The sequence below is a fragment of the Mytilus trossulus genome, chromosome 4 (assembly GCF_036588685.1).
Source record: "Mytilus trossulus isolate FHL-02 chromosome 4, PNRI_Mtr1.1.1.hap1, whole genome shotgun sequence".
Classification (NCBI taxonomy): Eukaryota; Metazoa; Mollusca; class Bivalvia; order Mytilida; family Mytilidae; genus Mytilus; species Mytilus trossulus.
This window is the reverse complement of record NC_086376.1, coordinates 53042218-53056572: the sequence shown is the minus strand read 5'-3', so window position 1 is coordinate 53056572 and position 14355 is coordinate 53042218. Positions and strand designations below refer to the sequence as shown.

Here is a 14355-nt window from a genome sequence, read left to right as displayed (position 1 = left end):
TTTAACTCATGGGTGACCTATATTTTTTATTGTTGTTTTCGAATAAGCTGTACATAAACTAAATAATTGTAAAATTGAAGCGATTTCTGTAATTTAGTTCTTTTTTTATTTCGATATTACAACTATTTCTCCTATTAGTGCAACAGAAAAAAGGACATTAACAAAAATGTATGCTTCTTTTGAAGGCAGATTGTGAGCATAAATGAATGGTGACCCCATTTTTTTTATTTCATATTTCTATTAAGTATAAGATAAAGTTCATTTATAAGAAAATATAGAGAAATCCAATATTAAATAAAAAATATGATTTAGACCCTGAAGAGCATGTCAAATTGTAAAGATACCTGTCTATTATTAAAGATTGTTTGGTCTTTTGGTTATTTTAAAATGTTATTTGTCTGCTATCTAATTGGCTGTTGCTTCTCCACCAAGCTTGCAGAATTAAGAAGTAAGAGCCATGACTGGAACCTGGATTTGAATCAATATAATATGTCCCTAATTGTTACCTTGTGAGCTAGAACATTGAAAATCTAGTTCATTTGTCAGTCTGGTACAAAGAATTGTATATTTATTATCGAATTAATGTGATATCATGAAGATAATATTTGCCACTGGACATTAAGGATTCATCCACTTACACATCATAGTCGTCTGTATTATAATTTTAAAATATTTTCTGATAGTAAACTGCATATACAGAGGGTGAGATCAGGTTTCTTTTTTGAGTTAATAGAGAAAATACTTTTTGAGCTTAAGATATTTTTCCTACCGGTAATTGTTTTTACAATGGATAACACCATATTTTTCTATACAAAGTAATGACTAGAAAATCTATTTATTACAGGGTGACTATACCAGAACTGGAGAGAGAAAGTTATCAGGGATGATGAAGGATGGGGTGAACTCAGCAAACAGGTATGCAGTCTTAAACTCTTATGATTTTACAAATAGGTTACCTAAGACTGTGATTTAGGAATCTAACACTGAATACAGTGAAGATAGATATAGGAATCTAACACTGAATACAGTGAAGATAGATATAGGAATCTAACACTGAATACAGTGAAGATAGATATAGGAATCTAACACTGAATACAGTGAAGATAGATATAGGAATCTAACACTGAATACAGTGAAGATTGATATAGGAATCTAACACTGAATACAGTGAAGATAGATATAGGAATCTAACACTGAATACAGTGAAGATAGATATAGGAATCTAACACTGAATACAGTGAAGATAGATATAGGAATCTAACACTGAATACAGTGAAGATAGATATAGGAATCTAACACTGAATACAGTGAAGATAGATATAGGAATCTAACACTGAATACAGTGAAGATAGATGTAGGAATCTAAATTGACATATAGCTGAATCAAAACAGAACTTTTCAGAAACGAGGGCATTTATCCAAAATAGATGCTTTTGGAAGTTTTCATTTAGTTTCTCAAACATTGGAATAATTACACAATTATTTTTAAGTTAAGATTGATTGTTGGGGTAAATTCCAGTTTCAGTACGCTTAGCTATATACCATGGTGACCAGTTTGTATTACTGGAGGAAGCTATAGTGCCCTGACAAGGACACCAACCTATGACAGGAAAACTATCAATCCCAAGATATGCCAAAAGCAGGCTTTAAACTCACCTCAGTGTGGACAGTGTCAACCACTGAAATGAAGTATTTAGACCCATAAGCCTGCTAGGCCCCTGGTTTGGAATAAATTCCATATCAGTCTTACATCTGACGCCTAATTCTGACCTTTTTTCAATGTTTCATTGCATTTTCCTATTTGTTTGTGGCATCAATAACTTTTTTGTGGCGTCAAAATTTTATGGGAAATGTGATATCCAGTATTGGCGTACAAATAACAGGAAGGTGTTTGAATACAGTGAAGATATAAAGTTCTATTGTTCATATTTGTTTCTTGGTTTTGACAATCTCTGAATAAAAAACCGAACCGTTATTGAAAATGTTTAATTCGCGGAATATGTAAATGGGTGGTTTACCTGTACCCAAAAATTCCACAAAAATTTGTATCCCAAGAATAATAATGAATCCACAGTACACCAAAGTAAATATATTTTAAGTTGTCTTAATTAGGTAATGCAACTAGACTAACATGATATGCCAGAGTGAGTCCTTACTAGACCCTAAACCTTAAACTCGAAGATCACCAGGACTATTGTCATTAAAGGAACTTTTTTCCAAGGGTGATTTTCAAGAGCTCACATACTTTTCATTATTGATGTAAAACATTCTTTTTTAAATCACTATTTTTTTTTGGACACTAGGTATTATCTGAGATTTAAGGACAACTTTAGACAGGCTGCCATTGACCTTACTTTAGGACAGCCAGTAGCTGAGGATCTCTTGACTGGTACAACTAAAATAGAAGAGGACACCAAAGATCTTGTAGAAAGAGAGGAGAACTTGAAGTTATTAGTAGAGGATTGTAAGAAAATGTTAATCGTAGAACCCGAGGAATGTCTCGGTGGATGGAGTTTGATAGATGCTGACCCTGTGTAAGCTATTTAGATTATTAATCATGCAATGAAAGGAGTGATATTTCAGTTGCTATGACACTAGATATTGTAAAATAATGATACGTCACAGATGTATTTGGAAATCTGATTTTGGTTTGATAATTTTGTACTAAGCAGTGAGAATTATCAAGTGTTCTAAATCAGATACAAAACACAATGTAGTGCTAAGACATAGATAAATCTTGATTTATGTGATCATACTTATCTTTTATCTTCACATCGGATATCATTTGTTTTAGTTTGTCTGATCCACACATACACAGTTAAATGTTAACCTTTAGCCTTTATAATTTGAATTTGAATTTGAATTTATAATGTGAAAAAAGAGGATGTTTTGAATGAAATTTAGACCTATACATAAAAAAATATTGCTGTTTATAGCTTGATTTTTCACTTTTGTATTTGTCATGTATGGTTATTTTATTGTGAAGATAAAAGATGAATAATGAAATTAAAAACTAGTACTATCCAATAAATAAACTCATCATAGATACCAGGACTAAATTTAGTATACGCCAGACGCGCGTTTCGTCTATAAAAGAATCATCAGTGACGCTCGAATCCAAAAAAGTTAAAAGGCCAAATAAAGTATGAAGTTGAAGAGCATTGAGGACCAAAATTCCTAAAAGTTTTGCCAATACAGCTAAGGTAATCTATGCCTGAGGTAGAAAAGCCTTAGTATTTGTAAGCAGTAAATTTATATATAGAACAATATCAATGACAATTCATGTCAGCACAAAAAGTGCTGACTACTGGGCTTGTGATACCCTTGGGGAAATAAATCTCCACCAGCAGTGGCATCGACCCAGTGGTTGTAAATAAACTCATCATAGATACCAGGACTAAATTTAGTAATTTATCTATTTTAGGACTGGAGACCCAGACAGACAGGAAATGGATATAATCTTGTTACTAAGCCAGAGAGCAGTATATGTGGCATGGTAAAGTATTATTGTTTCATGAGAAAAAAAATTCAATTGTGATATTTATCAATTTGGAAATAAAGATATTTGGGGGACTGTTAATTCTGTGAATAAGACATACTTTCAGAGTGAAGGAGTGGAAGCATATTTTTTTTGGACATTGGGATTAAGCAGTATTTGTCATTAGATTTCAAGATTTGGTTTGAGCATTCAGGATTATAATATAGTAAAGCTTTTTGCTGCCTTTTAAGCTTATATGAATAGAGCAAAGATTGAGGGTTTTGTTATGAGGACATTTGTTCCTTTGAAATGTTACATTGTTTTAAAAATAGCACATAAGAAATTATTTGGCTAATTGGTTGGGTTTAGTATGACCTACCGTAATTCATTTTTAAAATAGTTGTAGCTGGACATAAATCAAACTTCAATCGTTCATTTTATCAGTTAACTATGTTTACAATATTAAAAGCATTGACCTGGGGTGCTTAAAAAAACCAAAAGATGATTTTATATAGGATAGATAGGATTTTAAATTTTTTATAGGGTAGGGGTTGGAGAGATGGAGGTAAACTTCTATCAAACAGCAGCAAATCATTTCACTCTAACAAAAGTTGATATTATAGCTTTTTGAGAAAAAAATAAGTTGGTGCATTAAAATTTTGTTCTTGTTTTACCAGACGGAACATATATCATATAGTGGGTTATTTTTGTGGGATGTAAATTTTGTGCTTATTTTCGGGGATAATAAAAAATCGCCAATATAAATTTAGCCAAATTAAAAGTGTACATCTGTAAGAAAAAAATAACTGTCAAAATATTTCTTATACCTTATTGAATGAAAATATTATTTACACAGCCAAAATAACTCCCTATATGGTATATATGATAAGATAATGTTTTTCATTGAATGTTTTATTCATTAAAGGTATGATGATGAAGAAGAGGGTATAACTTGTTATCAACGAATATTTCTGGAGGATATCGAACAAATAGAAATTGGTAAGTTAATGAAATTTTAGAAACACAGAAATACATCTAAAAAAAAATTACATTTTAAAGAGACTACTGTAAATTCAGAAATTATTGTGATGTTTTTATAATTGCGAAAAAAAATTATACCGTGGGAAAAGCATTATCTTGTTAATTGAGAGAAAACTAAATACAAAATTTTGAATAAAATATGAGAGGATAGCTCTTATAAAATTAATGTTCAGTGGACCGTGAAATTGGGGTCAAAAGTATAATTTTGATCTAAAATTTAGAAAGATCTTATCATAAGGAACTTGTGTACATGTACTTAGTATAAAGTTGATTGGACATCAGCTTCATCAAAAACTGCCTTGACTAAAAACTTTAACCTGATGTGGAAAGAACAGACGAAGGGACGCACAGATGAACGAACGAACAGCCAGACTGACAGAGGCACAGACCAGAAAACATTTTGCCCCTCTACTATCGTAAGGTGGGGCATAAAAATATGGTGCACACTGTTAAATAACCTGCTACACATGTAATTCAGTGTGCACCACATTTTTATGTTATTTCTTCATAGTCATTCCTGAAATAGAAAAAAATATGTACCTTCCTTTGAAGATAGTAATTATCTGAGTTATCTCATCTTTGTATAAGTCTAAATTTAGAAACTTTCATTATCAATCAAAAAATATTCTCAATTTTTCAAAACTTTCATAATATTTATTTCATTTAAATGAAGACTCATATGAAATACTACATAGGTTCTCAAGGTTTCAGGTATTTCTTCATCTTTGACTTTCAAATTTTGGTTTTTGAGCTATAATCCGGATTTAGGTAAATCTAGAAAGGCATCAATTTATAAAGTGTTATTTTCATTTCACAGATCATATTGAGTCATTGACTAGAAAAATAGTTTATTTTGATATCACTTGTTGTTTTTTTAGGTGCTGAGCCAGCCATCTTCAAATCAAAGTTTGTATGCTTACGACTTTATTACCATCACTATACAGATGAAGGATTTTTCCATACCTTTCGTACTCCTAGTACAAGGTTGTTTAACAACATTGTAATTGCTGTAAAAAATAAAGAGGAAGCTAAAGGTAAAGTTTATTCTGTAAAATATAAAAATTGAAACACTGTAGATGGCGTAATTTAAAATTTCCACAAGATATCATAATTTTTTAATCATAATAAAGAATGATTTCAGTCTTAGGAAAAAAATCATAAAGAATACCAGGAAATTTACAAGCATGACACTTTTCAGTCATATGGTGGTATGATATAATTTTATGTTACTTTATCAATTGGAGTTATCTCCTATTCATTGCTAAAATACTATTATTTCCAAACATAATCCACCACATGACTTTTATAGTATAATGAATTAGAAATAAGATATATTCTATGTTATCTGTTATCGATATTTTACGTAATTTTCCTTTGATCTTGCTGACTGATAATTTTCTTTCTCAGCAGAGTCAAATGATATGAAAATTATCGCTAAAAACAAAGACATGCATGCCAGTTGTCATGAAATTAACAGCAACATCGTCATGGATCAAATAGCGATAAACAGATTTTCATTGCTCATCTTTTAAATGATAATCTATGAATATAAATTAATTTCAGAATCTCTTGGTGCCATATATCAAGGCTTTGCAGCTGCAACAGAAGAAATACTGTCACTTAAATTACCACTTATAGATGTTCCTAAATTAGATAGGTATAAGTTTTTATCATTTAACCAGCAATAGCCTCAAATCTAGAAATCCTGCACCAGAATTTTTATAATGAGATGTTAATATACAATCTAAAATCCACTTTGTTATACAGTGTGATGATAGCAACATTATCATTAAATGTGTACATGTATTACATTTGACATGACGCTACAGAAAAATGATAAAAGCATTCCAATTAGACGTTTTTTTTCTTCAACACTTTAATTAATTTGATATCTTATACATCAAAGAGAGGCAAAAGATAGCAGAGGGACAGTCAAACTCATAGATAGAAAAAAAAAAAAAAGACAAACAGGCAAATTATAGTACAAAAGACACCACATAGAAAACTAAAGACTAAGAAACACTAACCCCACCAAAAACTGGGGGATGCTCGGGAAGGGTAAGCAGATCCTGCTCCACATGTGGCTACCGTCATCTTGCTCATGATCAATTTAGCTGTCATTTGATTATCTTTTACTATTCCAATTCAAAATAAGAATAACAAATGTAATGAATGCAAATGTGCAGCTCTTGTCACAGTGTCATTGTTTTCATTTGATATCTGTGGTTTTGAAAAGTTTGTTTTTGCAATATTTAAAACAATTACTAAAATTCTAGCTAAACATTTTACAAATTCAAACATATAGGAATCAGTCAATTTGGTTTTCTGTTAAATTTTTAGAAAGAAAACAAAACCACATATAGACGTTCAATACATACACCAACAACAACAAGAGAATTCATTGTCAGGGATACATATACCAAGAGATGTATCAGCACCTGATTTGGCACAGATGAAGCAATCGTCCAGAAAGTCACCTCGATCAAGTCTCACGCCAAGTCCTGTAGAGCCCAGCTCGCCCTCAGAAAGTCCGTCAAGAACAAGGAGAAATATCATGTCTGATTTAAAGAAAAATATCAACACCGGCTTAAAGAATATAACCAAATTAAATATACCAGGAATAAGACTTGGACGGAATGCTCCCGATGACAGAACCACAATGGATGATTCTAGTGTATTTTACAAACAAGAAAAACAAGCAGGTGGAGATCAGCTTAACAGAACTGATTCATCTGAAAATGTAACTCTAAAATTTAAAGTTTCAGAAAATGTTGCACCAAGTGAGAGAAAATTAAAGGGAGATAATTTCAATGAAAATGCAGAATCAAATCTGCAACACTTTACTAAAGATGCACCTAATGCTTCAGAGTCCTCTGAAAATTTTGATGATGAAGATGGAGGAAATATGTCTCATACTTTAGGGAAATCTCAGGAAGATGATTCTAAGAGTTCTTCTAATATGAACAATCCAATTGAAGTCTCTAGTCATGACAATGAACCTACTCAGACGTCTAAAATACCCAAAATTATATTTCCCGCTACTAATAGTACTAAAACACAACGAATTGCTGAATCTTTGGAACAGGAAATGAGACAGAAGCTTGGAGATAGGAAATGTTACACTCAAGTTATATTTTTATAGAAGCAATTTTCGTCAATTTTAACCTCTATGTGCTCAGAGTTTAACATGTGTGTAGTTGATATTAGGATGCTCTTCCCATGCAATTTTTAAAAGAGCTTATTATGTTTCGATGTGATTTGTGATATTAATATTTGTGGTTGTCAATTTTATCTTTTTTCTGGAATATTTGATATTTCATGGTTTTATACATGGCAAAAATATATTTATGAAAGTAATTTAATTATGTCAATTATGAAAATGAATTATTAAATGAAACAAAGATAGTATTAGTCAATGCATTAGTGATAGTTAATGTCTAGTTCTGTCTTGTGTACCATGGTTATTGAAAAATATGTTAATTCCTAATGTGAAGCAAGTACCAGTAAACCTGCAATGCCTTTATCATGTTTGACCCAAATTCCAAACAGTAGAATTTGTCTAGCTATCAGTATATATATTACCACTTGCAACTTAAATATTTTTAAATTGTATTTTATTTTAAAATAATTATAAAACATTCTTTTTTGTGTACTTATTCAAAATGCAAAATGCAAAATGAAAGTCAATGTATATCATACTGCAAGAAAAATTGCAATACAAAATTACTGTAAAACAGCTTCTCAAAAGCTAGCTTAGTGTTATTCTTTGAATTTTCAAATATATTACCTCTTGCTTCAGCTTAATTTTGAATAATTTAAAAAAAAAAAATGGACTGTACAGTGTTAAACATTTTCTGCTCAACTTTAATTCGAAACATTCAGCGCCATTTATCCACTACCGTCTCTCATTAATGGAGTGATCATAGTAATTATAATATAACAGCTGGAATATTTGGGTAAGCTTAACTTTATTACTATTAGCTTTAAGTTTGTTTTCATCCATGAGTAGGATAAACAATCCAATTTAATGTAGTCTTAACATTAGTGTCCAATTTTACCACCCCAAAAAAAATAGGTCACAAATAAATGTTTTATGAATAAATGTAGTTACATGTATTACCGAACAAGTGCACTTTCTTCTTTTTTTTATACAATTTTATTTATTGAACAAAAGTCACAAAATTTTACAGAACAATGCACTTCTAAACAAGTTTTCTTGCAAAGGAATTAATTCATTTCAAAAAATAAAAGTTAGGTTTTGTTTTGAGGTAGAACTTGATCAGGTAAAATATGAAGTAGTATAATAATTTCAAGACTTCATGACTTTGTTTTTGATGGTCATATTATCACTGACCTGATATATGTTGCAAGAAAATTGGATAATTCAAATTAAAATATTTTGTCCTACATAAATAGGGAAATTTACAAATAGAGTGCAATAATTAGTACATGTAGCCAAAAGTTTATACATGTGTGCCAACTTTTTTTCTCCACAGTTAGAGATCTGCCTTGATGACTATTTTATTGGGAGATTGCAATCTAACAGATTCTATGATATTTTATGTTCTTTTTTGGAGTGAAATTATGAATGTTCAAGTATTTAAATAATGAGCATATAAACAAAGCATTTGTCAATTAATTTGTTATTTTTATTTATAAAGACAATTAATTTTAGTAACTAATATTATGAATACATTAATAGCCCTAACAGCTGGTTATAGCATTCCTTATTTTGTAAACTAGCACAATAAGAAATATTAATTGTAAATTTGATTGGACAACTTAAATAAAACAATTACAAGTAGTTGAATAACAATCAAAGAAGGACTTTTATAAAGCCTTCTTAACATGAAAAATATTAGAAGATATTTGTCATCTTCTTTATTTGAAAGAATTTGAAACTTCATTTTGATGAGTTGTATCATGGAAGCAATTTTAGATTTTCGGGTATAGGCATTTTGATAATAAGGAATGTATCATACTCACTGTATTGTTTAAAAGCTTCATCAAACATGTTTGAAGTGAAAAAATGTAGACAAATTGTTTTTAGAAAAATTTAAGCGACTGTATAGAAATTTCATTGGAGGTAGATGTTAAATAATAAACAAGCAGATCAGGGTATATATTTTAATGTCTTATTATTTTTGTGCTTTTTAGCTCACCTGGCCCGAAGGGCCAAGTGAGCTTATGCCATCACTTGGCGTCCGTCGTCGTCCATCGCCTGTCGTCGTCGTCGTCTGTCGTCGTAAACTATTTCAAGAATCTTCTCCTCTGAAACTACTAGGCCAAATACTTCCAAACTTTAACTGAATGTTCCTTAGGGTATCTAGTTTATAAATTGTATCCGAAGTTTGATCTATCAACAAACATGGTTGCCATTGCTAAAAATAGAACATAGGGGTCAAATGCAGTTTTTTGGCTTATATCTCAAAAACGAAAGCATTTAGAGCAAATCTGACATGAAGTAAACATGTTCATTAGGTCAAGATCTATCAGCTCTGAAATTTTCAGATGAATCAAACAACCCATTGTTGGGTTGATGCCACTTAATTGGTAATTTTAAGGAAATTTTGCAGTTTTTGGTCATTATCTTGAATATTATTATAGATAAAGATAAACTGTAAACAGCAAAAATGATCAGCAAAGTAAGATCTACAAATAAGTTAATATGACCAAAATTGTCAATTGACCCCTTAAGGGGTTATTGTCCTTTAATGACAATTTTTCACAATTTGTTCATCATATTTGCTAATTTTAAAAAATCTTCTCCTCTAAAATACTCAACCAAATTCAACCAAACTTCAACTGAATGATCAGTAGGGTGTATAGAATAGACTTTGTGTTTTATTTTCTATTTCGTCAAAAAGCATGGCCATCATGGCTAAAAATAGAACACAGGGTAAAATGCAGTTTTTAGCTTATATCTCAAAAACTCCAGCATTTAGAGCAAATAAGACAAGAAGTTAAAGTATTTATTAGGTCAAGGTCTACCTGTCCTGAAATTTTTAGCCTATGGGGGTAACTGGTTTTTCAGGTATAATGCCCCTGTATTGATGATTTTAAAGAAATTTTGCAGTTTTTAGTAATTATCTTGAATATTATTACAGATACAGATAAACTGATGATAGCAAAATTGTTAAGCAAAGTAAGATCTACAAATAAGTCAATTTGCCCAAAATTGTCAATCGACCCCTTAAGGAGTTATTGCCCTTTAAAGACTTTTTACACAATTTGTTCATCATGTTGACTTACTAAATACTTTAAAAAATCTTTTCCTTTGAAACTGCTGTATCAATTTCAGCCAAACTTAGGCTAAATGAGTTTCAGAGTATCTAGTATAAATTTTATATTTTATTTCCTTGTATGTCAAGAAACATAGCTCCTATGGCTAAAATAGAACATAGGAGAAAATGATTTTTTTCTGCTTTTGAAGAAAATAGGACAATTCAAAGAACATTTAAATAAATTGAAAAGCCAAAATAATCAGTGATGAGAGATTAAACCAAACAAATTAAGGTGAGCGATTCAGGCTCTTGAGAGCCTCTTGTTTGATTAAAAGGATTGTTTTCAATCACTATGGATTTTGCTTATTGGTATGCATACGTTTTATTTTATTTACATAATCTTTACATTCTTGTGGTTTAAATTCTATGTTATCTTTTGCTGAGCTTTTTTGACACCTCAATGACAATTTTTTTTTCCTTTTTCATTTAAAAAATATCTGTACAAGAAAATATATGCATATGTTTTCATTTTAAAACTTTACGATATTAAGAGAAGTTGTATTGCACTTTTCAGGAAAATATAAATTACAATAACTTTCCTGTAGGGGTAGTATTCACACATCTCTAAAAACTGACACACCTTTAAATTATTTGAATTTACAGGTCTATTGTTAATCTAATTATTCCCCCAAAAAATGAATGTGTATGTTTATTATATTTTGATAACATTTTGTTTTATTTTGCTGTTTTTGTAGGTTAGTGATCCAATGGCATTATTATATCTTACATGCATGTTTCTTTTCTGTTTTTGAACTTTATTGTTTGAAACGAACTAGTTTTAAAAGAACCAGTTTTATTTCTTTTTTTTCATCACGTGAGTTGTCTCCCATTTCCTGAGTGAGGATTATTCATATCCTGTGTTTCTTTACATAATTTCTATTTGAGAAATCATCTATTTTTTAATTTGTAATTAAAAGAAATATCCAGGCAATGGGCAACATTGTTTCTATATTAAATCATCAAATAACTCTAAATTTTCATTTGTGTTATCAAAATTATGGCAAAAATGTAATGCAGAGTACAAGTGTACCAAAATTTCAAAAAAGACGGACTGCTAAGAGGAATTTAAAAGTGTTTGATCTGTTTACAAAATGTTAAAGAAACTAGCCTCTAGAACCTTACCATACAGTTTATAACACAAAATGGTTTTGTTGGGTTTTTTTTGCCAAAAAAGTAAGATTTTTGTAACCTACTTCAAATATATTTAAAAACTAAAAAACTTTTAAGTCATCAGGAATTTTATAGGAAAATTACTTTTTTGTATGTCTAGTCTTAATTCAATCTTATGTCCAGGTAAATGTCAAAGCAATCGCAAACTAGGAGATGACTATACATAAGACCCAAGACATTGTATAAAGTAAATATTTGATGTGCAATATTGCAATAGTTGTATGTTCAGTTTGTATTTTGTCAGCAGCGATATTTTGTTTTATTATTAACAATTCATATCTTTTTCCTTTATTTTGAATTCTATTTTTTAGCTTTACATTCCTTAAATGTTTCTTTAGTATGAGATTTGTAGATTGCACTGAATAAGCTGATGTCAGCTGATTAAAATAAATTACTCTTGACTTGTTTTATTTATGTCACATTCATATAAAAAAAAGCTAGCATTCCAATGAATTCAAATATCCATAACATAGTCAAGGTATCAAAAGACAAACCAAACACACAATAAAATAAGTAAATGTGGTGTGAATGTCTTTTGAAGACTGAAGGACCAGGATGTAAACAGCTTCTGTTCTGTTCATCACACAACATTCAATAATGAGCAAAAGCCATACTGTAAAGTTATCTACATAAAGCCATGGGATAACAAAATGGAGTTTCAGAATAAAAAACATTATTTAAGATAAAAAATTAAACTAAAAAACTGCTTACTGCTGACAGTAACCAATTACAACCTCTGGACTGCAGGATTCTGGCTCACTGTGGATTCATTATTATTCGTTGGATACCAATTTTTCGTGGACTTCGTGCACACAGTCAAACCACGAAATTAAATATTCAACGAATGATAATTTTTCTATAGGTTTGTATGCAGACTTCAGCAAAACCACGAAATTAAATATCCACGAATATGCAAGTTTTTCTTAATCCACGAAAATTGGTACCCACAAAAATAAATGAATCCACAGTATGATAAGTACATGAGAATGAGCTGGGTTCCAACATGTTTGTGAGCATTCAGTTCTCTAAACGAGAGGCAAAAGACACCAGAGTGACATATAAACTCATAAGTCGAAAATAAACTGAAGCCGCCTTGGCTGAAAAAGAAAAAGACAAACAGTCAAACAATAGTACACAAAACACATCATAGAAAATTAAAGACTGAGCAACACAAACCCCACTAAAAACATGGGGCGTTCTCACTGACTCAGGTGCTCTGGAATGGTAAGCAGATCCTGTTATTTGAAGCATCCCTCGTGTTGTACAAACCCTGTGCTAAGTCTAATTCAGTAGGTCACATTTGGGAAAAGGGGACTGAATTGTAGCTATGATCTGTGAAATGGATATTCCATAAACCTGAGACAGTGTTTTAAAGAGAAGCCGAAGATACCAAGGGCACATTCAAATCTATCAAGTTGAAGAAAAACTGTCAAAGCCATGGCAAAAAATGAAATACAACGAAAAAAGCAATAGTACAGCATTAAAACATCAATTGAAAAGGATTTCAATCATCAGAATTGTATTTTATATTAAAAAACACACAAAATACAAACAAAATTTCAAGACTAAAAAGTACCAATCCTACAATAACCTGCATACAGAGTTTATATCTCCCACTTTATAGGATATTCAAGGGCTTGTATTTCCTAACATGATTTCCTTGAGTGTTGCTGCTCACAAGGAAGCTATTTAACCAAGAGTTCCAAGTGGTGAAGTTCAAATCATCTCTTGGTAAGTTTAACAGAGGCTGATCACAAGTTGGTTGATCGTTATTGAATGTCCATTTCACAGATGATAGAGGATATGTTCGTAACTACAATTCTGTCCTCTTCCCTAATGTGATCTACAGAATTAGACTTATTACTTGGTTTGTACTAAAATGAGCAACACGACCGGTGTCACATGTGGTGTTGGATCAACTTACCCTTCCAGAGCACCTGAGATCACCCCAGCTTGTGGTTGGGTTTGTGTTGCTTGGTTTTTTGTTTTCCATTTTGTGTTTTGTGTACTAGTGTTTATCTGTTGGTCATTTTTAAATCTTATCAAGCCATGGCGTTGTAAGTTTATTGTCAACAAATAAGTTCTATTTTACAATTTTTAATAAACAGAAGTGCACATGCTTGAGTGTCTTCTGTAATGTTTAATTTGAATGACTTTCAAGATATTAAGATTTTACTACAGGTGTTGCACAAACTTAGATTATCAGTCATCAGAAAATTCATGTCAAGGTCAAATGAACAGACATGTACACCTAACAATCACTTGTACACAAAAGAGTATCTTATAATCATCGCAATTGTCTAATGTTGACCAATGTATAATGAAGATGATGTCAACGTCAGATGGACAATGTACATCTCACAATCATTCCATGTACAATAT

The 14355-nt window shown here is 30.9% G+C and overlaps 1 protein-coding gene across 1 annotated transcript in view; it reads left to right on the top strand.

Moving 5' to 3' along the window:
- The window catches only part of LOC134715506 (phosphatidylinositide phosphatase SAC2-like), a 216434-nt gene extending 204090 nt beyond the window's left edge, over positions 1-12344 (top strand). The window contains exons 14-20 of the mRNA XM_063577713.1: positions 845-915; positions 2304-2534; positions 3425-3496; positions 4404-4477; positions 5398-5553; positions 6083-6176; positions 6860-12344. Of these exons, the coding sequence (XP_063433783.1) occupies positions 845-915; positions 2304-2534; positions 3425-3496; positions 4404-4477; positions 5398-5553; positions 6083-6176; positions 6860-7661 (1500 nt within the window). The 3' untranslated portion in view covers positions 7662-12344. The remainder of the gene's footprint in view (positions 1-844; positions 916-2303; positions 2535-3424; positions 3497-4403; positions 4478-5397; positions 5554-6082; positions 6177-6859) is intronic.
- The last annotated feature ends 2011 nt before the right edge of the window (positions 12345-14355 follow it).